This window comes from Rhinatrema bivittatum, chromosome 9 (assembly GCF_901001135.1).
Source record: "Rhinatrema bivittatum chromosome 9, aRhiBiv1.1, whole genome shotgun sequence".
In the NCBI taxonomy this organism is placed as follows: Eukaryota; Metazoa; Chordata; class Amphibia; order Gymnophiona; family Rhinatrematidae; genus Rhinatrema; species Rhinatrema bivittatum.
In genome coordinates, this window is record NC_042623.1 from 253,828,266 (window position 1) to 253,855,589 (window position 27,324).

Below are 27,324 nucleotides of genomic sequence, written 5' to 3' on the forward strand. Positions count from 1 at the left end.
GGAGGATTTACGCATGCAGGGGTTTTAAAATCTACCCCATACTACAAACTTTTATGCATATTTTATTTTTCTGGTGGGAAGACGGTTTCCCTTTTTCAACACCCAAAACCCATCACTGAACGATTTTTTTTTTTTTTTTTTTTTTTGCTGAAGAGACACAAATTTAAATATAATTTTTTGCATTTTGGGTTGTAATGTGAATAGTCCTAGTTCTGCTCTGCATCCACATTTATGATTATTGCTATTTTATTGTAGGTGTGATTATCTCTGCCTTTCTGGAAAGAGGATTCATGAAAGAATATATTATTAATTTTATTATATGAGTGGTTGGATCTGATGTTTATGTTTTTGGTTTTTTTTTTTTTTGCTGTTCACGTATTGTGTATTTATAAACTGTGATACGTATAAAATAAATCGATGCAGATTAATAAGAAATGTTTAATGTCGGTAAGTGCTTGAAATAACCGAGTTAAAATATTTTTAAAAGTTTCCCTCATGATGTATAAGGGCTGTTGCGGGCTCCTTAGAAACCCATTGTAGGGGGCATGCCAAGGCATTATTTATCGATAAGGGAACAACCGATAGGGTTCAGACCTGTATGCCTACTGCCCACGGATGTTAACTTTGGGCCCGTCCGTTCTGGCTATGCTAGGCCACTGCTGGCGATACTCAAATATACTGCTGCAGTTAACTGACTTTAATACACTCCCAATTGGCCCATCAAATACTCAGCTCGACTGCACCATTGTAATCCTTTTTTTCTTATGACAGTTCTCTGCCGCGTTTGTTTTTTCTAACGTCGACACGCGGTTTCCAGGTGAAGGAACCCCCCCGCCCCGCCTTCCGGGTGGAGGCAGCGTAGACAGGGCCGCAGCCGCCCGGCGGAGTCCGGCTTCTCCCTTACCCGGGGGAGGAGAGGTGCGTTTTCAGTGGTCCCTTCGGAGCCGGAGGGAGGGGAAGAAAGGGAGGGAGGGAGGGGGCCTTCCGGCGCGGATGGGTGACTGGAAGGGGGTGGGGGGGGGAGGTGGCACGCCCGCAGGAAGCGGAGGGTGGAGGGGCAACAGCAGCCGCCGGCAGCGCGAGAGCCGCGTTGCTCTGGCAACCAAACAGCGACACAGCAACGCGCGCGCGCTCGCGCCTCCGTAAGCCCGGGCTCTCGGCCTTCCAGGTGCCCGGGGGGAGAAGAGGCGACGGGCGCTCACACGCCCTTGCCCCGCAGCGGCCGAAAACTCCCCCTCCCCTCTTTCGTCGCGCGTTTTCACCCCCCCCCCCCCCCCCCCCCCCCAGCAAAGCAGAGCTGCTTCCGAGCCGGCCCCCTTCTCTTCCTGCCCACTCTTCTCAGGTGAGCGCGTCGTCACCTGTCACTTTGCCAGGCGTGGAGGCAGGGGAAGCCTGCAGAGCAGGTGAAAAACGCTAGGGGGGGGGGGTGGGGGGACAGCGGACATTGCCAACTCCCTCGGACCCCCGCGGGCGCTCATACGCTACTAAGCATCTTCCCCAATACACACAGAAAATGAGGGAAACCCTTTACTACATTAATTGAACTCTTTGCTAATTAATTGGAGCATCGTGCTCGCAGCAGCGGCGGCGAATTCAGCCTCCCTTACGGGCCGATACAGTACAGGAAGGGGCCGAAAACGCGCGATTCAGAAAACAAAATGGGCAAGCCAAGCCGCACATTTTGCTTTCAGAAATTAGCGCCGACCCAAAGGTAGGCGCTAATTTATTCGGGCACCGGGAAAGTGCACAGAAAAGCAGTAAAAACTGCTTTTCTGTGCAACCTGTGACTTAATATCATGGCGATATGAGGTCCCGAAGCGTAAAAAAAGAAAAAAAACAAATTTGAAGTCTGCCCGTGGCTGTCAGCGGGCTCGAGAGCCGATGCCGGCAAAATTGAGCGTCGGCTGTCAAACCCACTGACAGCCGCCGCTCCGGGTCAAAAGGAGGTGCTAGGGACGCGCTAGTGTCCCTAGTGCCTCCTTTTGCCCGTTTCTACCGCCAGGCCTCATTTAAATACTGAATCGCGCGCACAGGCGAGTGGCCTGTGCGCGCGCCGCTCTCCCGCAGACTTTACTGAATCGGCCCGTTAGAGATTTGGGAAAGTAGCCTCCTTTCCTACTCCCCCTCCCAAGTTTGTGCCCAGGAGAGGGGTTCTTTTCCAGAGTCAAACGGCCAGCTCGGGACTCTGCAATAAAATCTTGGCTGGCCAGCCCTATGTAGTCATAGAGCTATCTAACAGGCAGATACTGTAAAAATCACAGGAAAGTGTGTGCTCCATTTGAGCGCCTGCTCCCGACGCACTCCCAGGCCCCTCTCCTGGGCACACGATTCTCTATTTAAATTAGGCCGCGCGCTAAGAAGGAGTTGCTAGGGGCAATAGCGCATCCCTAGCGCCTCCTTATTAGTGGAAGAGGCAGCTGTCAGCGTGTTGACAACCGACGCCAGTAAAACCGAGCGTCAGTTGTTGACCCGCTGACAGCCACGACTCCCACCATGCCACCGGGTGAGCCAGGCTGACCTACAGCTGAAGCCGGAGAGCTCTGTCAGCGAACGAGGGGGCAGGCAGACAGAAGGGGGCAGCGCGCTGCAGCCAATCAGAACACTGGCAGAGAGACGATCTTTGGTAAGAGCCAGTTGGTGCGCGGCCTATGGGCTCCTTCCTCTCTCCTCCGCCATGGCCAACCTGCCCCGTGAGTAGCAAAGCCACTGCCTCTATCACCCTGCTAGTGCAGCCTCTGGTCCCAAAAATTTCCTGGGTTGCCCAGATCTTAACGCCTGCCCTTTCAGTATTCCGGGGGAATAACTAATAGGCTCATCAACATGCATTTGCATATGATGAGCGCTATTAGTTTCGGGGGGGGGGGGGGGGGGATCGGCCACACATTTTCCACGTGCTATTACCCCTTACAGTATAAGGGATTAATAATAGCATGTCTAAATCAAACGGCCGAGCGCACCATTCTGTATCATAAGAACATAAGAAATTGCCATGCTGGGTCAGACCAAGGGTCCATCAAGCCCAGCATCCTCTTTCCAACAGAGGCCAAACCAGGCCACAAGAACCTGGCAATTATCCAAACACTCGGCCTGTTTGACAGCAGAGCGGCTATCCCCTACCCTTGGTTGGCTAGTCTTTCTATTGTGAAGTCCACCCCGGCTGTAGCCAGGACTCTCCTGCTAGGGGGAGTCCCACTGATGCCACTCACAGACTCACCATGTGGTACCTGTGCACAGCAGGGAAGGGTGGGTTGGGATGGTTGGGGTATAAACTGGATTGGGAGTCACAGGGAAAGGGGGAGGGCTAGAGAGAGGGGGAGAAGACAAGGAGAAGGAGAGAAGATCTGGTAGCGAATACAGTATTCATTAATACTAGGCATGAATCAGAGATGAATGAGTCTCTTCTATTTGCGGGAAATGATACAGAGCTACTGTACTAGTCGAACACTGCAGGACTGCTAGTAATACCCTACTAATAGAACAGCCCACCTTCAGAAAACGTATAAACATACTTTTCTGTAAATGGTCCAGTTTTGTGGAAGCCCTTACCCCTTGGGTTCAGGCAGATTGAAGACTACAAAACATTTCATAAGCAATTGAAAGTCTGGTTATTTCAGCAAGCATTTGGCAAATTTTAAAATGTGGTATGTAGGGTTTATGATTGTTTTACTATGTGTTTTATAATTTTTTCTATGCAACCGATAAAAAGTTTGTTACATTGTAATCCTTTTAGGTGATTATGATTTTGAGAGGCAGAATACAATAAAATTTACATAAATAAATCTCATTAAATGCTGCAAAGAACTAGATGTTCTCATGTACAGTATATTGTTTTTTTTTGGTTTTTTTTTAAAGAAAACAGCCATGTCAAGAGATCTGAAGCAACATTATTTGGAGCTATGTGCTGTATTAATCCAGCCAGTGAATCCTTTCATTATGGAAATGCTTATACAAGCATGTCAAAAGCAGGATCAGTAAGCATATTTTAAATATGTGTTTTGTAAAGTTGTGCTTTATATAATTTAAGATATCTTTGTGCAAACCTTTATATAGGCAGACATTCGCTCATTTACTCACATCCAGTCAGCAAAGGAGTCCAAACCTGCTAAATCTGCTGCTTCAAACTATGAAACCTTTTGGATCTGAAACATACAAGAACTTTTGTTCAGTGTACTTTATCACTCCTTTTGCCCTCTTTGCTCTCCATATCCTAGACCTAGACAGTATCATGGATAACTCAAGTGTCCTTGTTGGCGCCAAAGCTGTGAGGGAAGTCCTTTCAAGATTTACTCTCAGAAGCATCAAATGGCCAGTAGGGGCCACTGCAGCAATGGCAGCTAATTTCCTCCCTCCCTGGGTTCTTGAGCATTGTTTTTGCAGTGCACCCAAGCTCTGCTGGACCCCTCTGATACTAGACTTGAAGACAGGTATTTGTTACACTTCAGTGATGGTTCAGCATTTCTGTATTTATCAAAAAAAAATTGCAATAGGAAACATAAAATGTTATTCATTGAAAATCAGGAAATGAGAATGAATCACAAGTCCTGGCTTGACCACATTGTTAAATCCATTAGTTGGTTACAGCATTTAAATGTATTGACAGGTAGCGAATTAGGTATCTGGCAGCTTTTTTTTCCATGATATGTTTGCTTGCTATAAAACATTTTACTCAGTGAACTTCATTAAAAGTTATTTTATAGTACTTTTTGCCACTTTACATTTACCCGTGTTTTTTACTCCTTAAATATCATTCCACTTGTCCTTTCATAAAGCTTCACTTTCAGGGGATCTTGGATGTGCTCCAAGCTGTGTGAACTACTCAGAAATTGGCAGACATACCTAAAAGGCACAGCAGTTGAATTATTTGATTATCTTCAGTTTGTGTACAGAGCAAACAACAACATGGCATAATGTTTCTCACATATTTGTACAGCATTTCACAGATGTGTTCTGTATTACAACAGGTTAGCACCTGGAGTCACAATAAAAATGGCTGGAAACAACCGCTTAGTGCCAGTGCAGCAGGTTACAGATAAAGATGTTCTAGTTCTTACCCATGTATTACGAAATAACAAGTCTATCACAGGTATGTTTTCTGATATTTCTAGGGCTTGAAACTGTTTGCTTTTAGGTCTGTTTTTGTATACCAGTTTCTTAGACAGTAGTTTTATGTAACATTTAATTATTTTGCTGTTCCCTGTATGTACCCGGATCAGTCCAGACTCCTGGGTTTTGCCTCCCCTCCAGCAGATGGAGACATAGAAGCTTTGGTGGACTCTGTCCTAAGCCCTGAGGTGCCACCTACAGTCAGTCAGTATTTCTCTGTCTCCAGCAGATGGTGGAGGTGCAAAACCTACAGGCTAGTCTTAGTCAGATAGTTCTTTAAAAAGAAAAAAAACTAGAGACGAGTTTAGTTGGTTTAGTAAGTTAAAAAAAAGAAAAAAGGACAGCAGAAGGACTTCGCTTCTCCACATCCTTTGGAGCCTCCCAGGGGGTTGGCAGGTCCTGAGGGGGCCATCCCCCATGGTATCTGAGGCAATAGGAGCAAGGGGTTGAGGACCTCTAGTTCAGCTCCGACCACCCCCCCCCCCCCCCCCCCTTAACTTTTGGGTGATACCGGGGAGCCCAGCTCACTCACCCGCGGAGGCAGAGGACCCAGTACGCCATCCATTAGGTTATAAAAAAAAAAGTTCAAACTTTTGTATTTCCTGTTTCAGAGGCAGAGTGCCTTGCTGACTGGGTCTCCCTCCGTTATCGGACGGGAGACCCGCTGGGGATGGGCTTATTTTTCAGTCAGCGTTCCTTGTATATTTTAGATTTTTTTTTCTCTCATGCTCGGCGGGCGTCTCCAGAGACGGCCTTTGTTCTGCCTGCCTTCCGGGGGGTGGGGGGAATGTCGACCGCACCGTTTCTAAGCCGCGCCGCGAGTCAGGACGACTCGGGCAGCTACAGCAGGCCATCACTGACACGTTCCCGCTCAGTGCAGGAACAGAGGCCATCTTGCAAACTTTTCACGACGCTGAGCTCGCCGCGTTGGGGGTGGAGAATCTCCCTCCACCATTGTCGCAGTACTTTCAGGCTCCTGAGGGGGGCACAAGAGCGGAGGAGGTCGCTGACGAAGAGGGACAGAGCCCTGAGGGGGATTCTGACTCCTCCTCTTCCTCATTTTCATCTGAATTTGTTACGCTTTTGCACAAAGCCTTTAAAGCTCGCAAGGTTGCCAAGAGAGGGGCAGGTGCTGCCTCGCTGGCTTCTAGACCGCGGGCCCTTAAGCAATCTCGGCTTCCAGGGAACGGGAATACTGTGGTATCTTGGACCCTACGGGCTTCAGCCTCGGTCCGTCTGGCGGTCGATGCGTCTTCTCCGGAGTCTGACCCAGATGCTGCGAATTTGGGAGCAAGCCCCACTGGGGGCGGATCCAAATGATGACTTGGATCAGGTCAAGCCTCAAGGCACGGAGGAATATGACCCTAAGGTGGTCCGTCTTTTTAGGAGAGATGAATTGGACCCGCTGATTCCGGCTGTTTTAGCAGAATTAGGTATGAGGTACCTAAGGAAGATTCCCCATTGGGAAACATTGACCCAGTCATGCTGGGTCTCCGGGGTCCGACAAGGTCTTTTCCCTTTCATTTGTCTGTCATTAATTTATTGTTCCGGGAATGGGACACCCCTGACTTGGGGCTGAAGGTCAGTAAGGCCATGGATAGACTTTATCCCCTGCCCGAGGAGGCTTTGGACCTGTTAAAAGTGCCTAAGGTGGATGCGGCAGTGTCGGCTGTAACCAAAAGACCGCTGTTCCCGTGACAGGAGCAATGGCGCTTCAAGAGCTGCAGGACTATAAGCTTGAGGTGCAACTTAAATGCATTTTTTAAGTATCTGCACTAGGAGTCTGGGCTGCTATGTGCAGTAATTTTTCCCTGCACGCAGGGCTTCGCTGGGTCCAACATTTGCAGAATATTACTTCTCTCTCTCAAGAGCAAGCTGTTCAGGCGGGACATCTGGAAGCTGCGGTAGCGTACAGCACTGATGCCTTCTATGACCTCCTTAGGACATCAGCCCGATCCATGGTGGCAGCTGTCTCGACCCGCCGCCTTCTGTGGTTAAGAAATTGGTCAGCCGACATCTCATCTAAGGCCCAATTAGGTTCTTTGCCATTCAAGGGCAAATTACTGTTTGGCAAGGAGCTTGAAAATATGATACAATCTTTGGGAGAAAACAAGGTCCATCGTTTGCCAGAGGATAAGTCCAGACCGAGGAGTTCCTTCCCCTCCCGGTCTCGTTTTCATGGGAATCGCAAATTCCGAGCTTCTCGTTCTTCGGGGTCCTCCTCCAGGCAGCCTGCTGCCAGGCAGCAATCATGGAATCAGTACTTTCCTGGCCACAGATTCGGAAGATCTGGGCCCACATAATCTGCAGATGGAGGTAAATCCTCTCAATGGTCCCTTCCTTGGTTCCGCTGGTGGGAGGCAGACTGTCTCAGTTTTACGAGGAATGGACCAAGTTAACTTCAGACCAATGGGTCCTCACTGTGATAAAACAAGGCTATGCTTTAGATTTTGCTCGATGCCTTCAAGATCACTTCCTAATCTCTCCCCTGTTCACAAGAAAAACGTCAGGCGGTCAGGGACACTGTAAGGCACCTGATCGATCTAGGGGCAATAGTTCCAGTTCCCCCCGAGGGACGGCGAAAAGGCCGTTACTCCATTTACTTCATAGTTCCAAAAAAGAACGGCGCATACCGGTCCATACTGGATCTGAAACGAGTCAACAGATGCCTTCGAGTTCCACGATTTCGCATGGAGACTCTGCGATCGGTCATAGCTTCTGTTCACAAGGGTGAGTTACTAGCGTCCCTCGATCTCACCGAAGCGTATTTACACATCGGCATCCATCCAGACCACCAGAGGTTTCTACGGTTCTTCGTGCTGGGCAACCATTTTCAATTTTGCGCCCTTCCCTTTGGTCTGGCAACAGCACCCAGGACCTTTACCAAAATCATGATAATGGTGGCGGCACACCTGAGAAAAGAAGGTTTGTTTGTGCATCCCTATCTGGACGACTGGCTGATTTGAGCAAAGTCAGAGGAGCTCTGTCGTTCGGCTGTGAGCAGAGTGCTTCAACTACTACAGTCTCTCAGTTGGGTAGTCAACCCCTCCAAAAGCCACCTGAATCCTTCGCAGTCTTTGGAATTCCTGGGAGCTTTGTTCAACACAAGGTGTGGCAGAGGTTTTCTCACTGAGGACCGCATTGTAAAGATGCAAGGGCAGATTCGAGATTTGTTGTCCAAGAATCCTCCAAAAGTATGGGATTACTTGCGGGTACTTGGTTCCATGACTTCCACCATGGAGTTGGTGCCATGGGCCTTTGCTCATATGAGACCTCTACAATCAGCATTGCTTTCCCGTTGGAACTCTGTTTCCGAACAGTTCCACCTGCGCTTTTCCCTTATGGACTCTGCTCGGTCCAGTCTCGAATGGTGGCTCCTCTCAGATAACTTGAACCGGGGTGTGCCCCTGGAAATGCCTATCTGGATGGTAGTGACCACGAATGCCAGCCTCTTCAGTTGGGGAGCGGTCTGTCAAGACAAATCGGTACAGAGCCTCTGGTCACTGGAAGAAGCCAGTTGGTCGATCAACTGTCTGGAGACCAGAGCAGCAAGGTTGGTGTTGCAAGCCTTCTACCTCACTAGCTTATGTTTGAGTGTGGCGAATTTTTGAGGCCTGGTGCATTCAACACGGCATAGATCCCACTAGGGCGATGGTGGTGGATATACTCTCCTTCTTGCAGGCTGGCCTCGCTAAGGGTTTGTCCTGCAATTCGCTACGGGTGCAGGTAGCGGCTCTTGGATGTTTCCATGGTAATTTACGAGGAGCTTCCTTGGCCGCGCATCCTGATGTGGCACTTTTTTTAAAGGAGTGAATCATCTACGTTCTCCGCTAAAAGGCCATGTCCATCCTGGAATTTGAATTTGGTTCTCAAAGCTCTGTGTAATGCGCCTTTCGAGCCCATAAAAAGGGCTACTTTGAAGGATCTTACTTTAAAGGTGTCATTTCTGGTGGCTATTTCATCGGCTTGCAGAGTGTCGGAACTTCAAGCGTTGTCTTGCAGGCAACCCTTTTTGAGGATCACAGATTCAGGAGTCTCATTGAGAACAGTTCCTTTCTTCCTCCCGAAGGTGGTATCCTCTTTCCATTTGAATCAGTCTGTGGAACTTCCATCATCTATGGCATTCCCAAGGCCCATACATTTCTTTTTGACTATGTCCACAGTTTGTCACAGTTTTACCTGTTACACCGATTCTCCATGCCAATTCAGCCTGCTGTGCAAGTCTTCCCTCCACCAGGGGTCCTCACTGAACCTTGCGAAGGACCTCCTCACTGGTTACACTATGCCCAAGCCTCAGCCCCATTTAACTCTGTCTTGTCATTTTCTAGTTGCCTCTTCATCAAGCCACCTTGGTTCCCAGACCTGGCGACCTTGATCTGTCATTCCTGTCTTGCTTTTGTTATGGTTATTGGTGTTTGGGTGGATCCTTAGACACTGTGGCAGCTGACCCATGAGGGACCACAGTGTCAGGCTAAACTCCAGACAAACACAGATTTGAATCTTTTATTAAACAGTATATGGAACTACCAGAGGTGGCAGTAGTGAGTAGTGGTTGTAGAGCCCGGCTGTTCTGTAAGCAGTGCTGTAGTGGAAAGAGACAGAGTTATGAGCACACAGTAGAATTAGCATTCAGAGTCCCAAGTAAAATAGGAGAGCTCCGAGACAGGGAGAGCAGGCCCTCGAGGAGCGAGTACTGATCCCTTAGAGCAGAGAGACTCGGTAGCATTGTACTCACTAGCAGCAGCAGAGATTCCACTAGGCGAGAGGTCTGGCACCGGACAGAGGGCAGACCCTCGAGGAGCAAGTACCTGATTTCAGCGAAGCGGTACTGTAGAGAGAGAGATGTTTCTGTACTCACAGATGGTGAATGTAGTTAGTTCTTCCAAGTAGAAGGTAGAAGTTGCAGGCAGCGACACAGGGAACATGGGCTCTCGAGGAGCGAGTACCGGTTTCCTGATATCACCTGAAAGAAGCAGAGAGGCCCCCGAGGAGCAGGTACCCTGTTAGTGACCTCGAAGGGTAGTAAGAGTTCCAGTTAGAGCTGGAGTGGCAGAGTAGCTTAGGAACGGAGAGCGAATCCCATCCATACGAATCCTGTTGCTAACTGAACGAGCTAGCAAATGTAGTAGGCAGATATACCCTGGAGTCGTGACGTCAGAACAGGGGGATGCTCCTGAGGTTCGCGCCAACGTGGAAATAAAGATGAGGGCGGTGTGCGCACGCACGCCCTAGAGGTACCTTGAAGGAGCATGGCGGGAGGCAGCACCGAACCCGGTCCGGGGACACCGGAGAGGTCGGCAAACAGACGCCGCTGCGGCCATCAGTCCAAGGTGAGTGGGAGGAGCCGCAAGTAGAGAGAGGTAGGCGGGGCGAAGCCATCGAAGACCGGATGCAACAGTACCCCCCTTCAAAGGATGGCCTCCAGCCCTTTTACCAGGGTTTGGGTTGTGTGGATGCATTTGATGAAATTGAAGAAGCATCTCTTTGTCCAGGATATTTGCCATCAGCTCCCAAGAATTTTCTTCGGGGCCGTAACCTTCCCAAGATAGAACATATTACTAAGTTTTGCCACGTTTTCTTACATCCAGAATAGCTTCAACCTTATATTCAAGGTCTTCTTTTGTGGTAATAGAAGTTGGTTCTGGAGACTTGGGTGAGAACTTACTGAGAATGAGAGGTTTCAAAAGTGAAACGTGGAATGCGTTGTGGATTTTCAATCCAGGCGGTAGCTTCAGACTGTACGTAAATGTTGCCAAAACGTCGGAGAATTGTAAACGGTCCAACATACCGTGGAACAAATCGAGTAGAAGGTAACTTTAATCTCAAGTGCTTAGTTGACAGCCAGACTGTCACCAGGTAGAAATTCAGGCGCTTTAGAATGATGAGCGTTGTATGATTTCTTTGCTCGTTCACCCGCTTCGGTTAGCATGTCTTTAGTCTGAATCCATAATTGATGGATATCATCAGCAGTGGATTGAGCTGCTGGGGACGACACTGAGAGAGTCAGTGGAAGTGGTGGTGAAGGTAGTCGTCCATAAACCACTTCAAATGGTGTTGATCCAGTGGATGACGCTGGATGTGAGTTAATGGCGAATTCTGCTCATGGCAACAGTTCGGCCCAATTATTCTGATGGCAACTCACATAGGCACGAATGAACTGTTTTAGGGTCCTATTCATCCTCTGTTTGGCCATTTGATTGGGGATGATAGGCAGATGTATAATCCAGAGAGATGTCAAATAGCTTGCACAAAGCCTTCCAGAATTTTGCCGTGAATTGTGATCCTCTATCCGAGATGATGTGCTTCGGTAGGCCATGTAGGCGAAAGATGTGGACAATGAAGAGCTTGGCAAGCTCCAAGGCTGAGGGTAAGCCAGGCAGCGCCATGAAATGGGCCATTTTACTGAAACGGTCAACTGTCACCCAGATAGTATTCATTCCTCCAGAAGATGGCATATCAACTACAAAGTCTGTAGCGATGTGTGTCCATGGCTCCTCCAGAACTGGCAGCGGTTGCAACAATCCCCAAGGCTGACGAGAAGTAGGCTTATGTTTGGCACAGTTGGAGCATGATGCTACATAGGAGTACGTGTCCTCCTTGATAGTAGGCCACCAATAATACTTCTGTAATTTCTTCTGGGTACGGCATTGACCAGGATGGCCAGCCAGCTTGGAATCATGAGCCCAGTGTAGTAGTATCCTTCTGAGATTCTTCGGTACTGTCGTTCTACCGGCAGGCACGGAATGGGTAGCCGCCAAGATGACTTTCTTTGGGAATATCCTCAGAGAGGAAAGAGCGAGACAGGGCATCTGCTATGGTATTCTTGTCTCCGGGACGGTATTTGAGCATAAAGTCAAAGCGATTAAAAAACAAGGACCATCTGGCTTGTCTGTGGTTAAGACGTTGCGCATGATGGAGATACTCTAGATTCTTATGGTCCGAGAATACGGTATTTTGATGTTGGGCACCTTCGAGCCAAGGCCGCCATTCCTCGAATGCCATCTTAAAAGCCAGGAGCTCTTTATCTCTGATCCCATAGTTCTTCTCTGCAGGAGAAAAGCGCCGCAAGAAAAAGGAGCAGGGATGAAAGGCTTTAGAATCTCCAGTTTGGCTCAACACGGCCCCTACTCCAACATCTGAAGCGTCAATCTCCACGATGAAGGGTCTGTTGGGGTCCGGGTGACACAGACATGGCTCGGTGGAAAAGGCAGTCTTTAATTTCTCAAACGTGGAAATGGCCTCCACAGACCATTTTGAAGCGTTAGCCGCTTTCCGTGTCATTACAGTTAAGGGCACTGTTAAAGAATAGTTCTTTATAAAGCGTCTATAGTAATTTGTAAACCCCAAAATCATCTCAGGGCCTTCAGATTGGTAGGTTGAGACCAATTCTTGATACTCTCTAATTTTTGGGGATCCATCTGGAAGCCTTGTTTCGATACAATGTAGCCAAGAAAAGGCACAGATTCCTTGTGAAACTCACATTTTGACAATTTGGGGTAAAGACTGTGTTCTCGAAGTCTCAGTAATACTTGTTTAACATCTGCTAGATGAGTAGGCATATCTTGTGAAAAGATCAAGATATCATCTAGGTAGACAACGACATTTGTGCAGAAGGTCCCGCAAGATGTCGTTAATCATGTTCTGAAACATGGCGGGGGAGTAGCACAGGCCAAAGGCATCACCAAATATTCAAAATGGCTGTCTCGAGCTGAGCTGGATCCATGGAATTAGCAATCTGTTATGGTTATTGGTGTTTGGGTGGATCCTTGGACATTGTGGCAGCTGACCACGCCCACGGGGGGCAGTCCCGTGAGGGACCACGGTGTCAGGCTAAACTCCGGACAGACAAACACAGATTTGAATCTTTTATGAAACAGTATATGGAACCACCAGAGGTGGTAGTAGTGAGTAGTGGTGGTAGAGCCGGGCTGGGCGTGTCTCTCACAGAACCCTGGAAACGGATCCTCTGTAAGCAGTGCTGTAGTGGAAAGAGACTGAAAGTTATGAGCACACAGTAGAATTAACATTCAGAGTCCCAAGTAAAATAGGAGAGCTCCAAGACAGGGAGAGCAGGCCCTCGAGGAGCGAGTACCTGATCCCTTAGAGCAGAGAGACTCTGTAGCGTTGTACTCACTAGCAGTAGCAGAGATTCCACTAGACGAGAGGTCTGGCACCAGAGCAGAGGGCAGGCCCTCGATGAGCGAGTACCTGATTTCAGCGAAGCGGTACTGTAGAGAGAGAGATGTTTCTGTACTCACAGATGGTGACTGTAGTTAGTTCTGGAAGCCTTGTTTCGATACGATGTAGCCAAGAAAAGGCACAGATTCCTTGTGAAACTCACATTTCGGAAATTTGGCGTAGAGACGGTGTTCTCGAAGTTTCAGTAATACTTGTTTGACATCTGCTAGATGAGTAGGCATATCTTGTGAAAAGATCAAGATATCATCTAGGTAGACAACGACATTTGTGCAGAAGGTCCCGCAAGATGTCGTTCATCATGTTCTGAAACATGGCGGGGTCGTTGCACAGGCCAAAGGCATCACCAAATATTCAAAATGGCCGTCTCGAGTGTTGAAAGCTGTTTTCCACTCGTCGCCATCGCGAATGCGAACCAAGTTATAGGCTCCCTTCAGGTCAAGTTTTGAGAATATCTTGGCCCCTTGCAGTCGATCAAACAGCTCCGAGATCAGAGGTAAGGGGTATCAGTCTTTAATCGTGATCTCGTTCAGACCTTGATAATCGATACAAGGACGCAGTGTACCGTCCTTCTTGCCCACGAAGAAGAAGCCTGCGTCCGCAGGAGACTTAGATGGTCTAATGAACCCCTTTTGCAAATTCTCCTCAATATACTCCGACATGGCTTTGTTCTCCACCACCAACAGTGGGTAGACACGTCCTTTAGGAGGTTCAGCATTAGGTTTCAGTCTTTTGGCGCAGTCATAAGTTCTATGTGGCGGAAGGATGTCAGCAGCTTCTTTGGAGAACACATCATGAAATGATGCATACTGAGGCGGCAGTCCTGGCATCACTGGAGTAGTAGGCATACAGAGAATAGAGAATAGGAGTAACCTCCTTTAGGCATTTGCCATGACATTCTGGGCCCCAACGGGAGAGTTCCAACATGGCCCAATTGAATTGCGGCTTATGCAGCTGCAACCAGGATAACCCCAGAACGATAGGGTGCATGGCCTTCTCCAACACAAAGAAGGAAATTTGTTCGGTATGGAGAGCGTCAGTGCGGAGAGATACTGGTTCGCTACAACGGCACCCAGTAAAGGCTCCCCATGTATAGATGATAAGAGTAATGGAGTCTTCATAGTGGTGTAGAAGTTGCAAGTTGCAGGCAGCGACACAGGGAATATGGGCCCTCGAGGAGCGAGTACCGGTTTCCTGATAGCACCTGAAAGAAGCAGAGAAGCCCCCAAGGAGCGGGTACCCCCGTTAGTGACCCCGAAGGGTAGTAAGAGTTCCAGTTAGAGCTGGAGTAGCAGAGTAGCTTAGAAACGGAGAGTGAATCCCATCCGTACGAATCCTGTTGCTAACTCAACGAGCTAGCAAATGTAGTAGGCATATATATCCTGGAGTCGTGACGTCAGAACAGGGGGACGCCTCTGAGGTTCTCTCCAACGTGGAAATAAAGATGAGGGCAGCATGCACGCGCCCTAGAGGTACCTTGAAGGAGCATGGCGGGAGGCAGCACCAAAGCCGGTCTGGGGACACTGGAGAGGTCGGCAAACAGACGCCGCCGCGGCCATCAGTCCAAGGTGAGCGGGAGGAGCCGTCAATAGAGAGAGGTAGGCGGGGCGAAGCTGTCGAAGACTGACAGACGCAACAGTTTGCAGCCTTCCCAGGCTTTCTGCCTTGCCCAATGGCCTTCCGCTTCACCCTGTGACCTCCCAAGCCTTCTTGCCATGCTCTCTGGTCTCCCAGGCCGCTCTAGCTTACCTCATGGCCTCCGGGACTGCTAGGTTCTCATACCCAGCTTTATGCCCTGTTGGGCTTCCCTGTTCATTGGTGCCTATTCTGTCTAGTCCAATCCTGTCCTATTTTTGTTCTGTCTTGCACTGCCCTGTCCAGTCCTTGTTCTATATTGCGCCGCCCTGTCCAGTTCATTGTCTGTTTCCCAGTTTTTGCCCTTGTCCCTGGGTCAGCTTGTCCCCAGTTCTTGCCTGTGGCTGCCCTGCCTTGTCCAGCCACTCCAACCTCTTCCAGTCTTCCTGCAGGGGTGCACTTGAGTCCAGCCTGCACCCACATGACACAATGATATATTTGCCTTCTTACATATTTCAAAAAATAAAGTTATATCATTTTAATCATTAGAGAATGTCGTTTTCACCTACTCTTATAAAGTTCAGTTCCTTAGCCTCTTTTTCTGCATTCCTCCTGGCTTTACTCCTGCACACCTTGTTTCTTCTATTTCAACACATTCCACGCAAGTTGGTAACAAGTCTTGGTCTGTTGCTGCACCTTCTGCCTGGAATGATGTACTGGTATCTCTTTGCCTCACCAACAGTCTCCATCTCTTCTCTCAAAACTCATTTTCCATGCTTGCAACTGAGGTATTTCTCCAAATCTATTAAAAGGTAGTGATGTATTGGTATGTTATTGTTTCTTTTGACTAGTTGTATAGCATGCATTTGTCATGATAAATCATCGGCTGTTGTTATCATGACTGAGAGACTTCAGTATCTCTGATCTTACAGGGGTTTGAATCTTTTTTCACTGATCATTGTTTTTCAGGAAGAATAGGAACTTCAGTGGTGTCCTATTACCACCAGTATACCCCACGGTTCAGCACTTTCTGCTCTGTTGTTTAACATTTATCTGTGTCCAGTCTGAGCCTACTCACTAATTTAGAAGTAGCTTACAGACTGTAGGTGGATGATATTCAGTTTTCTTGGAGAGAGAGAGAGAGAAAAATGCATGAAGATTTGACGTCATATGGAGTGAGGAAAGTACCTGGTAGAGAGTCCATCAAGCTAGGGCAAGAGAATATTGAAGTAATCTCATCTTAGTATGGACTTTCCTCACTCAAAATGACGTCAAATCTTCACTGAGGAGTACTGTGCTGTTTGTACGTCTCTTTCTGCATGTAAAACTGGCCCCAAAACCCTAAACCTCCAGCGAAACCTCACCTCAGAAGTGAATAGCAGCATGGCCAGAGGATCACAAAAAACATCAACCTTCTCCCTACTCCCCCCCCCCCCCCCCCCCCCAGCATTGAAGAGCAACACGGTCTGCGGGGCTGCGAAAAGCATTGATCTCATCCTCCCTCTTCCCACCCAGGCAGTGAGGAGCAACAGGGTCTCAAGGAAGTACATCAGCTCTCTCTCCCCCCCCCCCCCCCCCCCCCCCCCCCCTCACCAGTAATAAGGAGCAGAGCAGGCCACCAAGAGCAAGAAGCATTGGCCTCCCTTCCTATGATGCAGCACACCTGGAGGCAGGCCTGACTAAATGAGACTAGAGCGCAAACATTCTGTGTGGCTGGCCCAACCTTGTGGAATAAATTACAGACAAAATTCATCTGATTCATTGTTATTCCACCTTTAGAAAACAAGTCAAGGCTTTTTATTTCAAGCAGACCTTTGATACTATTGGGTCAAAAAATTTGCAAACATAGTCTCCCCCACATTAACAAGAATCATAAACCTATCCCTAGAGGAAGGATCCCTACCAGATAACCTGAAAGGAGCAATAATTAAACCAATAATAAAGAAAAAAAACAGTGACCCACTTATACTGAGTAACTACAGACCAGTCTCAAATCTTCCACTAGTAGCAAAATTAATAGAAAAAATTGTTCAAAAACAACTAGCTGAACACCTAGACAACAATAATATTCTGTGCCCCTCACAGCACAGATTTCGCAAACATTACAGCACAGAAACCTTACTACTCTCATTGACTGATAGCATAATGAGAGGTTTTGACAATGGTAAACATTACATCCTATCCTCTGCCTTTGACACAGTAAATCATGACATACTGCTAAAAAGACTTGACGAAATTGGATTAAAGGAAAAAACTAAAGCCTGGTTCAGATCATACCTAAGTAACAGATATTATCAAGTTCAAATCAAAAACATGTTGTCAGAAAAAATAAATCTAGTAACTGGAGTACACAAGGATGAGCACTCTCCGCCACACTCTTTAATATCTACCTACTTCCACTGTGCCATCTCCTAGCTGGCCTGGGTATCACATACTACCTATATGCCAATGATATTCAAATATTACTACCAATCGAAGACTCACTGGAAAAAACACTAAACGTAGCAATCATGTACCTTGACATCATTAAACAGCTACTAAACCAAATGGAGCTAGTCATTAACATAGAAAAAACGGAATTCCTCCATCTAGAACGAAAAAACATGACAGTCATCCAATCTCCAATACTGCTAAAAAACAATCAGAAAATTGAAATAGCCAAGAAAGTGCGGAACCTCGGTGTAATAATTGACACAGAACTTAGCCTTAAACAACACATATCATTAAAAGTCAAAGAAGGATATCCCAAACTAATGGTCCTCAGGAAACTTAAACCATTACTAAATCAAACAAATTTCCGAACTGTCCTACAAGCACTAATATTTGCCAGCACTGACTACTGTAATGCCCTTCTATTAGGATAACCATACACAACAAGACCACTCCAAATACTCCAAAACTCAGCCGCAAGAATTCTGACTGGCAAAAGAAAAAGAGATCATATCACTGAAACACTGGCTGACCTACACTGGCTGCCAATTGAATACAGGGTAAAATATAAAACCCTTTGTACAATACATAAACTAATCCATGACGAAAAAGCTGAATGGCTAAACACAGCACTCCGCGTCCATGTCCCAAACAGAAACCTGAGATCTGCCAACAAAGCCCTCCTAACCATCCCCTCAGTCAAAACTGCAAAACTAACACAAGTCAGAGAAAGAGCACTATCATTGGCCGGGCCGATATTATGGAACACCCTGCCCATAGAGGTAAGACTACAGAGAGATTTCAATACCTTCAAAAAGAGCTTAAAGACATGGCTCTTTAAAGAAGCATTTCACAAAGAGAGCGAGAAATAGAGAAACGCTGAAAGCTGTACACACAAAATCTTCATACAGCACTAAGCACATTATATGTATGTATGTTGTGGTTTGCTTATTGCACCTTTTAACTTAAATGTATAATCTAACAGTTTTTATTGTAGCCAAAGGTCGGATTAGACAACATTGAACAATTAGCTATTATTATGAAACTATGTTACCGAGCTTAAAAGGCACCTCCATTACCGATAATAGGAACAGATACATGTACAATTTACTATATGTGCCTCTATGTAAACCGTTGTGACGGTAATCTACTGAACGACGGTACAGAAAAGATTTTAAATAAATAAATATACACTGTAATTAGATATCCTCTATATTAGTCTGATTTTAATTACTATTTTATTTTTACTGTTGTATTTTAGCTGTCCATCCAAATTAATGTTTTTATATTTATTTTACTTTGATTTTAATTATTTTATTCCTTCACTTTATTATGTTTTAATTATGATTTATTATATTTTCATGCTTCTGTTGATTATGAATGTATGTTGTAACCAGCAGACCCCAATATGAAAGTCTGTTTCATGTCGGTGAATCCAAACCCATCTCGCTGATGATTATTTATGGTTCTGTCCTCCAGACACTTTTCAAGACCTTTTTAAATTAGTCACATACTAATTATATTACAATCTGTGTTCCTCAGGTTTGGATCTTAGATACAACAGATTGACTGATAGTGGAGCAGAGCATGTTGGTAAATTAATTCAGGTATGTTTCAGTTATAAAGAAAGTTGTCTTACAGAATTATGTAGATGCAACAGTAGTGATAAAAAATATCTGAAGCACAGCATCTAGACTTGTATGGAAAGCTGAAGCTTTACTAAAATTTAAAACATGTTCCCTGTATGTACCCAGATCAATCCAGACTCCTGGATTTTGCCTCTCCTCCAGCAGATGGAGACAGAGAAGTTTTGACGGACTCTGCCGTATATACTAAGGTGCCACCTACAGTCCGTCAGTATTTCTCTGTCTCCAGCAGATGGTGGAGGTGCAAAACCTACAATCTGTGCTGTTGCTTAGTGTAAGAATAAAGAATAGCATAGTCAGATATTTAGCTTTAAAAAAAAAAAAAAAAGAAGAAGAAAACCTTGGAGAGAGATAAATTTGCTAAAGGAGACAGTCTTCAGCCTCCCAGGGGGTTGCTAGGTCCTGAGGGGACCATCCCCCCTGGTGGTAGAGGCAGCTGCAGAGGAGGGTTGAGGACCCTATTGCCAGCTACATGAAGTACTGGGGGTGATACCGGGGAGCCCGGCTCACTTCCCCCAGTAGGTCCAGGACCCGGAGGCTATCGGGCAAGTAAAGTTAAAAAAAAAAAAAAGATCTTTCACTTTTTTGCCTTTTCTTCTTTCTGGACTTTCCCTTTCCTTGTGATCGCGTTGGGGCTCCTTTCATGCCGTTTCGCCACTGTTTCGTCGGTATTTTCAGCGGGATAAACTTGTATTTTTTCTTGCAAGCAAATGCCACGGAGAACTGCTTGGGTGTGCGGTGTCAGGACAGTCTGTGTTCCATTTGCCTCTCAGGTGGAGAGGGAGCTTCCACGACCCCCGGGAGGGTCGTTTTCTGGGTCCAGACTGTCTCTGGAGCCTTCGGGGAGCTGCAGCCCCGTCTCTTGGCCCATTCCTGCGGAGCACGAGAACGGACACCATTTTGGATTTGCTCGAGGCAGCGAGCTCGGTGGCGCTTACAGCGGAAAGGGAGGGAAATCTCCCACCGCTTTTGTCTCCACAAAAGACGGTCCCTGATGGGGACAAGTCCGAAGGGCTTGGCTCACAAGGCGCAACGGATGTCCCCGAGGGGGATACGGATGATTCATCTTTGGCTGCTTCTTTTTCATCTGATTTTGTGCTTTTGATGCACAGGGCCTTTAAGGCCCGGAAAGCAGGTAAAAAGAGGGTGCTGGACAGGTCTCCCTTATCGGACCCCCTGGCCAGGCCTAAGAAATGATCTAAGCCCACTGAGGATATGAGTCATCCTCAGTTACAGCGGCCCTTCAGATTAAGGACACCTCAGGCTATTTCAGATTCTTCCTCAGATTCTGAGGATCAGGAGGAGCGAGAGTTGCCTTCCCAGCCCCTGAGGGGGGTTGATGGGGACATGGATCAGACGCAGGGGGATCTGCGTGGGTCCCATGGGGTAGACTGAGATGACCCGAAGGTGATCCAGCTTTTTCGGAAGGAAGAGCTGGTTCCTCTCATTCCCGCTATTTTAGGGGAATTGGTATTGAGGCTCCCCAGGAAGAGTCCTGGCTAGGGTCTACGCACCTACGGGCGGATTTTAAAAGCCCTGCTCGCGTAAATCCGCCCGGATTTACGCGAGCAGGGCCCTCGCGCGCCTATTTTGCATAAGCCGACGGCGCGCACAGAGCCCCGGGACGCGCGTAAGTCCCGGGGGTGTGGTTTCAGCCCGGGGCGTTCCGGGGGTGTGGCAGCGCCCTCCGGAACCACCCCCGGGTCGGGTCTCGGCGCGCCAGCAGCCTGCTGGCGCGCGTGGATTTACGTCTCCCTCCGTGAGGCGTAAATCCATGGATAAAGGTGGGGGGGGTTTTAGATAGGGCCGGGGGGGTGGGTTAGGTAGAGGAAGGGAACAGAGGCAGGCTGCGCGGCTCGGCACGCGCCGGCTGCCCAAAATCGGCAGCCTTGCGCGCGCCAATCCAGGATTTTATAAGATACGCGTAGCTGCGCGTATCTTATAAAATCCAGTGTACTTTTGTTTGCGCCTGGTGCGCCAACAAAAGTACGCGATCGCGCTTTTTTTTTAAAATCTACCCCCCAGTGTTGTTAGGCCACGGATTTGCTTTTTCTGGAATGGAATACCCCAGACTTGGGACTGAAGGTGTCCAAGGCGATGGATAAACTCTATCCTCTGCCAGAGGAGGCTTTGGATCTTCTTTGTGTACCCAAGTTGGATGCAGCGGTGTCTGCTGTCACAAAAAAGACCATCATTCCGGTCACTGGCTCGACGACCCTCAAGGACTTACAGGATCGCAAACTGGAGCTTCAGCTCAAGAAGATCTTCAAGGTCTCAGCGATTGGGGTCCAAGTAGCTATGTGTAGCAATTTTTCTTTACGAGCCGGCCTTCGCTGGGTGCAACAACTGCAGGCCAACGATTCGCTATCAGAGGGGGAGGCCCTCCAGGCTGGGTGACTTGAGGCTGTCATTGCTTATAGTGCGGATGCCCTTCATGATTTACTTCGCACATCTGCCAGGACCATGGCATCCGCCGTTTCTGCACGTCGTCTTTTGTGGTCAAGAAACTGGGCGGCAGATGTTTCGTCCAAATCTCAGCTGGGATCTCTGCCTTTTAAAGGCAAGCTGCTGTTTGGCAAAGAGCTCGAGGACCTGATTCAGTCTCTGGGAGAGAATAAAGTTCATCGATTGCCGGAAGATAGGCCGAAGTCAAGAGGTTCTTTTTCTTCCAAGTCTCGATTTCGTGGGGGTCGGAGGTCTCGTACAACTCGAGCGCCTGCTTCCTCCTTTTGGCTGAATTCCAACAGACAACAGTCATGGTCTCAGTCCTTTCGTGGGCGACGTTTCAGTCGACCTGGCAATACCCAGTCCACACAGGGTAGAAAGCCTTCACAATGATGGGCGGCCAGTCCATTCCTTGGTTCCGGTAGTAGGAGGCAGATTATCTCTGTTTTACAAGGAGTGGACCAAACTCACATCGGACCAGTGGGTTCTAGCTGTGATAAGACACAGCTACACTTTAGATTTTGCACGCCGGCCCCGCCATCAGTTTCTGATCTCGCCATGCGTTAATGCCACAAAGCGTCGGGCAGCAAGGGAGACCCTGCAGTGCTTTCTCGAGCTTGGCGAGATTACTCCTGTTCCTCCGGCGGAACTTTGAAGGGGCCGTTACTCCATTTACTTTGTAGTGCCAAAGAAGGAGGAGACCTTCCGGCCCATTCTCAATTTAAAGTGGGTCAACAGATGTCTTCGGATACCCCGCTTCCGCATGGAGATGTTACGGTCCGTCATTGCTTCAGTTCGGCAGAGGGAGTTTCTCGCATCTCTGGATCTGACGGAGGCGGTATTTGCACATCGGGATCCGAGCCGATCCCCAGAGGTTCCTGAGGTTCTCCATCTTGGGCCATCATTACCAGTTTCAAGCTCTGGTGGTGGCAGCGCAACTATGCAGGGAAGGTTTTTTGGTGCATCCATATTTGGATGATTGGCTGATTTGAGCGAAATCGAAAGCGCTTTGCCAGGTAGGAATCCACCGGGTGCTTCAAATTGTTGAGAGCACTTGGCTGGGTGGTCAACATGACCAAAAGTCATCTAGTCCCCTCCCAATCATTGGAATTTTGGGGGGCTTTGTTAGACACTCGACGAGTAAGAGTCTTCCTGACGGCCGACCGCATTGCCAAATTACAGGGACAGGTACGAGTCTTATTTATTTATTATTTAAAGGCTTTTATCTACCAACATTCATAAGAACATCATGCCGGTTTACATTGAACATAGTTAACCAAAGAAAAGAAGTTACATAGAACTAGGGTAGGGAAACAGGAGAGTTAAAAACCGCAGGGGATCTGCCACTGCTAGATTGACCAGATCCACAAACCATGTTGTCCAAGCATCCTCCGAAAGTCTGGGATTACTTGCAGGTCCTGGGATCCATGACTTCGACACTGGAACTGGTCCCATGGGCCTTTGCTCACATGCGGCCTTTACAATCGGCATTGCTTTCCCACTGGAATCCGGTTTCCGAACAATTTCATCTTCCTTTACCGCTGACGGAGTCCGCCCGGTCCAGCCTGGATTGGTGGCTACTTTTGGACAACTTGAGCCGCGGAGTTCCCTTGGTTGTCCCAGAATGGACAGTGGTTACTACAGATGCCAGTCTTTCCGGTTGGGGAGCGGTTTGCCTGCGAAAGTCTGTGCAGGGGCAGTGGTCCCCAGAGGAGGCCTGATGGTCCATCAATGGTCTGGAGACCAGAGCGGTGCGCCTGGCGTTGCAGGCCTTCCTCCCATTCCTCAGGGGGAAGTCGGTCAGGGTGCTATCCGAAAATGTGACTACGGTGACTTACATCAATCGCCAAGGCGGGACCAAGAGTCAGCCAGTAGTGTTGGAAGCTCGCCTGTTGATCAGCTGGGCGGAGAAGAACCTGGTCAGCATAGCGGCATCCCACATTGCCGGGGGTCGAAAACATTCATGCAGATTTTCTCAGCCGACATAGTCTTGATCCAGGGGAGTGGGAACTAGCCGATGGAGCTTTTCAACTCATCTGCGACAAGTGGGCATGCCTTGCATGGATCTGATGGCGACATTCAAGAATTCCAAGGCTCCACGCTCTTTGCTCGCCGCAGAGACACAGGAGTAGAAGGAGTAGACGCACTGGTACTTCCCTGGCCAATGAATGTCCTGCTTTATGTATTCCCACCTTGGCCTCTAATCGGCAAGGTGCTCCGGCGAATAGAGGTACACCCAACAGAGGTGTACCTCTCGAGTGGCCACGTCGTCCATGATTTGCGGATCTGGTCAATCTAGCAGTGGATGGTCCCCTGTGGTTTCCGGATCTTCCGAGCCTGCTTCATCAGGGGCCTGTTTGTTTCGACCAGGTTGATCGCTTTTGTCTAGCGGCATGGCTTTTGAGAGGCAGCGTCTGAAGTGCAAAGGGTATTCGGATGCTGTAGTGACTACGCTGTTAAGGTTGCGTAAAACTTCTACTTCCCTGTCTTATGTTAGATTATGGAAGGTCATTGAGGCCTGGTGCGTAGACAGGGAGATCATGCCTATCCGGGTGTCCGTGCCGAATATCTTGTGTTTCCTTCAAGCTGGATTATCTAAGCGTTTATCGTGTAGTTCCTTGTGGGTGCAGGTGGCGGCTCTCGGTTGTTTACGTGGTACCATTCAATGGGTAGCGTTGGCTGCGCATCCAGATGTTTCTCGCTTCCTTCGGGGAGCGAAGCATTTACACCCACCGGTGAGATATTCTTGTCCGTCCTGGAATTTAAATTTAGTTCTTATGGCTTTGTGTGTGGCACCCTTTGAACCTTTGAGAAGAGCAACTTTGAAAGACCTTACGTTGAAGGTGGTGTTTCTGGTGGCAATTGCATCTGCTCGTAGACTGTCTGAGCTTCAGGCTTTGTCATGTAGGGAGCCTTTCTTAAAGATTGCGGATTCGGGAGTTTCCTTGCGTACGGTTCCTTCGTTTTTTCCCAAGGTAGTTTCCTTTTTCCATTTAAATCAATCTGTGGAGCTTCCGTCCTTCTCAGACCTGGATAGGTCGGATCCTCTTTCTAAGGACTTAAGGAAACTGGATGTTCGTAGGGCGTTGATGCGTTATCTGGAGGTTACCAACAGTTTTCGTGTCTGGGATCATTTCTTTGTGCTCTGGAGTGGCCCAAAAAGAGGTAATATGGCATCTAAGACCAAGATAGCCCATTGGCTGAAGGAGGCTATAAATTCTGCATATTTGCTATGTGGTAGGCCCTTGCCAGTGAGTCTCTGAGCACATTCTACTCGTTCTCAGGCCGCCTCTTGGGAGGAATGTCAGCAGATTTCTCCGCAGGAGATTTGCAGAGCGGCTACCTGGAAATCTTTGCATACTTTTGCCAGGCATTACCGTCTGGATGTCCAGGCCCCGGGTGCAGGCGGATTTGGAAAAGATGTGCTGAGAGCGGGCCTCTCCAGATCCCATCACAGGTAAGAGAAGCTCTGGTACATCCCAGGAGTCTGGACTGATCCGGGTACGAACAGGGAAAGGAAAATTGGTTCTTACCTGATAATTTTCGTTCCTGTAGTACCACGGATCAGTCCAGAGTCCTGCCCATGTGGCGCTTAAAGGTAATGGAGAGTCCGCTCATTCAGCATTTGTTTACTTTTGGTCTGCAGATCAATCTACTTTACCGTATTTCGTGGGTTCTGTTCCCATTTGGGGGTTAGTGAGCCAGTTCAAGTTGTTAGGTTACTGTATATAGTTAGTTTGGTTTTTGGACCATTCTGCTTTGTGACTGAGTAATACTGGCAGACTGTAGGTGGGACCTTGGTATATATGGCAGAGTCCGTCAAAACTTCTCTGTCTCCATCTGCTGGAGGGGAGGCAAAACCCAGGACTCTGGACTGATCCTTGGTACTACAGGAACGAAAATTATCAGGTAAGAACCAATTTTCCTATACAGGTTCAAAAATCAGATTTGTAAAGAAACTATCGCAAGTCTTGTGGCTATACATTTTCAAGAAAGAAACCCATGTTCAGCTACAAAAGGTGGTTTTAAGATCCTAGGACTAGTTGTTAGAGCAGAGGTAGGCAACTCTAGTTCTCAAATATCACAAGTCAGATGGGTTTTCAAGATATCTACTATGATTATGGTTGAGATCATTTGTATGTAGTCAAGGCAATGCAAGCAGATTTCATCGTCTTTAAGCAGACTTATTTATCTGTAGTTCAGAAATTGGTCTTTTCAGTTGCGGGCCCAGAGCTTTGGAATAGCTTACCTGAGGGGCTAAGGTCTGTCACTTGTTTGAAGACTTAAGAAGCTTTTAAAAACCTCTCTTTTTGAAGAGGTGTTTTAAGGAGGATATTTTTATCTTCCATTTTAGCTTACCTGTTTTAGTCTAATTTTTTACTGATCCCTACTTGTATTTTGTTTGTATATTTTATGAAGTAGTAGTTAATTTGTTGCAATTTTTTATTGCTTTTTCATTATATTGGTTTCTTATGTCCTTTTATTTTGTTTTACTGTGCTGGTACTACTATGTATGTTTTGTTGTGAGGTAAATAAAGCTAAAATAACATTCAGCATAGATACTGGATCTTGAAAACCTAGCTTTCTTGTGGCACGTGAAGGCTGGAATTATCTATCCCTGATTTAGAGGAAAAGAGAAAAACTAATGTTTGGTATTTGCACTACCTTTATAATATTCATGGAGTTCATATGCTCTTTTCTATATATTTTAGTTGTTACAAAAAGACAATGTTGATGATTTTGTTTTGTATATTGCAGGAAGCTCCAGCTCTGCGTTATCTAAATCTGATGTTTAATGATATTGGCACTAAAGGTGCAGAAATTTTAGCAAAGTCATTACATGTAAGTGTGCAAGGATATACATTACACCACATAAATGAGCCTGGCCCAATGCCATTGCTCTGCACTGCCATATAGAGAGACCTAGCTTTGAGTCCTAGTCCAGCCAGTTCATACATTAACATAGTAATGACAGCAGAAAAGGACAGAATGAGCCATCCAGTCTGCCCAGCAAGTTTCTTATGGAAATAACTACCACTCCATGCAGGTTACTCCCATGTTTCTCTTAAGGGTGGTATCTACCGCTCCATGCAGTTATCTTTAAGCCTTATGATAACCCAAAAAACATTCCTGCTAGCAACATTTTTACCGGGTCATAAGTCTTCTTGAAATTTCAGACAGTCTTGACTTGCTTGCTTATGGGCTTCGCCATAGAAGCAGTCCTGCACTTTTTCGATTATGTCTGCATATCAGTACCCCAGACCATAAAAATCAGGGTCCGTGTTGGTTGTTGTCTGAATCCAATTCCCTTCCCACCCCCCATAGAGGCAGAAAGTGATGTTGCAGTTGCTTAAAAAAACATCAAGATTTATTGGTCGAAGGTAGTAATCCCTATGCCTTCTGTTAAGGGTAGTAACTGCTGCTCTGTGCAGGTTACCCCATGCTTATCACTACTCCAGCCAGTAAAAGTTGTGACCCTCATTGATTGTTTGAATTCAATTCCCCTTTTCCCCCTGCTGTCAAACGGGAGAACAATGTTGCAGTTGCATCAAAAAGCATCAAGGCTTATTGGTTAAGGGGAGTAATCTTCATACCCCCTTTTCTTGGAAAATGTTTGTGTATCATTAATTCGTCTCAGGTACCTGAAAGTATGTATCATATCTCCCCTGTATCTTCTCTCCTTCAGGGTATACATATTTAGATCTTTCAGCCTTACCTCTTACATCTTCCAGTACAGACCCCACATCATTTTGGTCACTCTATTCTGATCGCTTGCAACCTGTTTCTATCCTTTTTGAGATATGGTCTCCAGAACTGAACACAGTACTCCAAGAGAGGCCTCACCAAGGATATGTACAAAAGTATAATCACTTCCCTTTTTCTGCTAGTTATACCTCTCTGTGCAGCCCAGCATCTTTCTGGCTTTAGT

At 47.3% G+C, this 27,324-nt stretch overlaps 2 protein-coding genes across 13 annotated transcripts in view; one reads left to right on the forward strand and one right to left on the reverse strand.

Annotated features, from left to right (window-relative positions):
- Positions 1-1,048, reverse strand: part of LRRIQ4 (leucine rich repeats and IQ motif containing 4) — a 112,485-nt gene extending 111,437 nt beyond the window's left edge. For 3 of the 4 annotated variants that reach the window (XR_003858696.1, XR_003858693.1, XM_029616530.1), the window contains exon 1: positions 905-1,048. The gene's annotated coding sequence lies outside the window, so the exon portion shown is untranslated. Of the gene's footprint in view, positions 1-594; positions 729-904 lie in introns of those variants that run through there. The other variant, XR_003858694.1, reaches the window with a different exon arrangement.
- LRRC34 (leucine rich repeat containing 34) overlaps positions 835-27,324 on the forward strand; it is a 91,044-nt gene continuing 64,554 nt past the window's right edge. For 2 of the 9 annotated variants that reach the window (XM_029616536.1, XM_029616539.1), the window contains exons 1-5: positions 2,025-2,690; positions 3,853-3,971; positions 4,962-5,083; positions 18,847-18,911; positions 26,154-26,237. In XM_029616536.1, the coding sequence (XP_029472396.1) occupies positions 2,649-2,690; positions 3,853-3,971; positions 4,962-5,083; positions 18,847-18,911; positions 26,154-26,237 (432 nt within the window). In that variant the 5' untranslated portion in view covers positions 2,025-2,648. Of the gene's footprint in view, positions 919-1,255; positions 1,343-2,022; positions 2,691-3,852; positions 3,972-4,211; positions 4,425-4,961; positions 5,084-18,846; positions 18,912-26,153; positions 26,238-27,324 lie in introns of those variants that run through there. The other 7 variants (XM_029616540.1, XM_029616533.1, XM_029616537.1 and 4 more) reach the window with 7 other exon arrangements.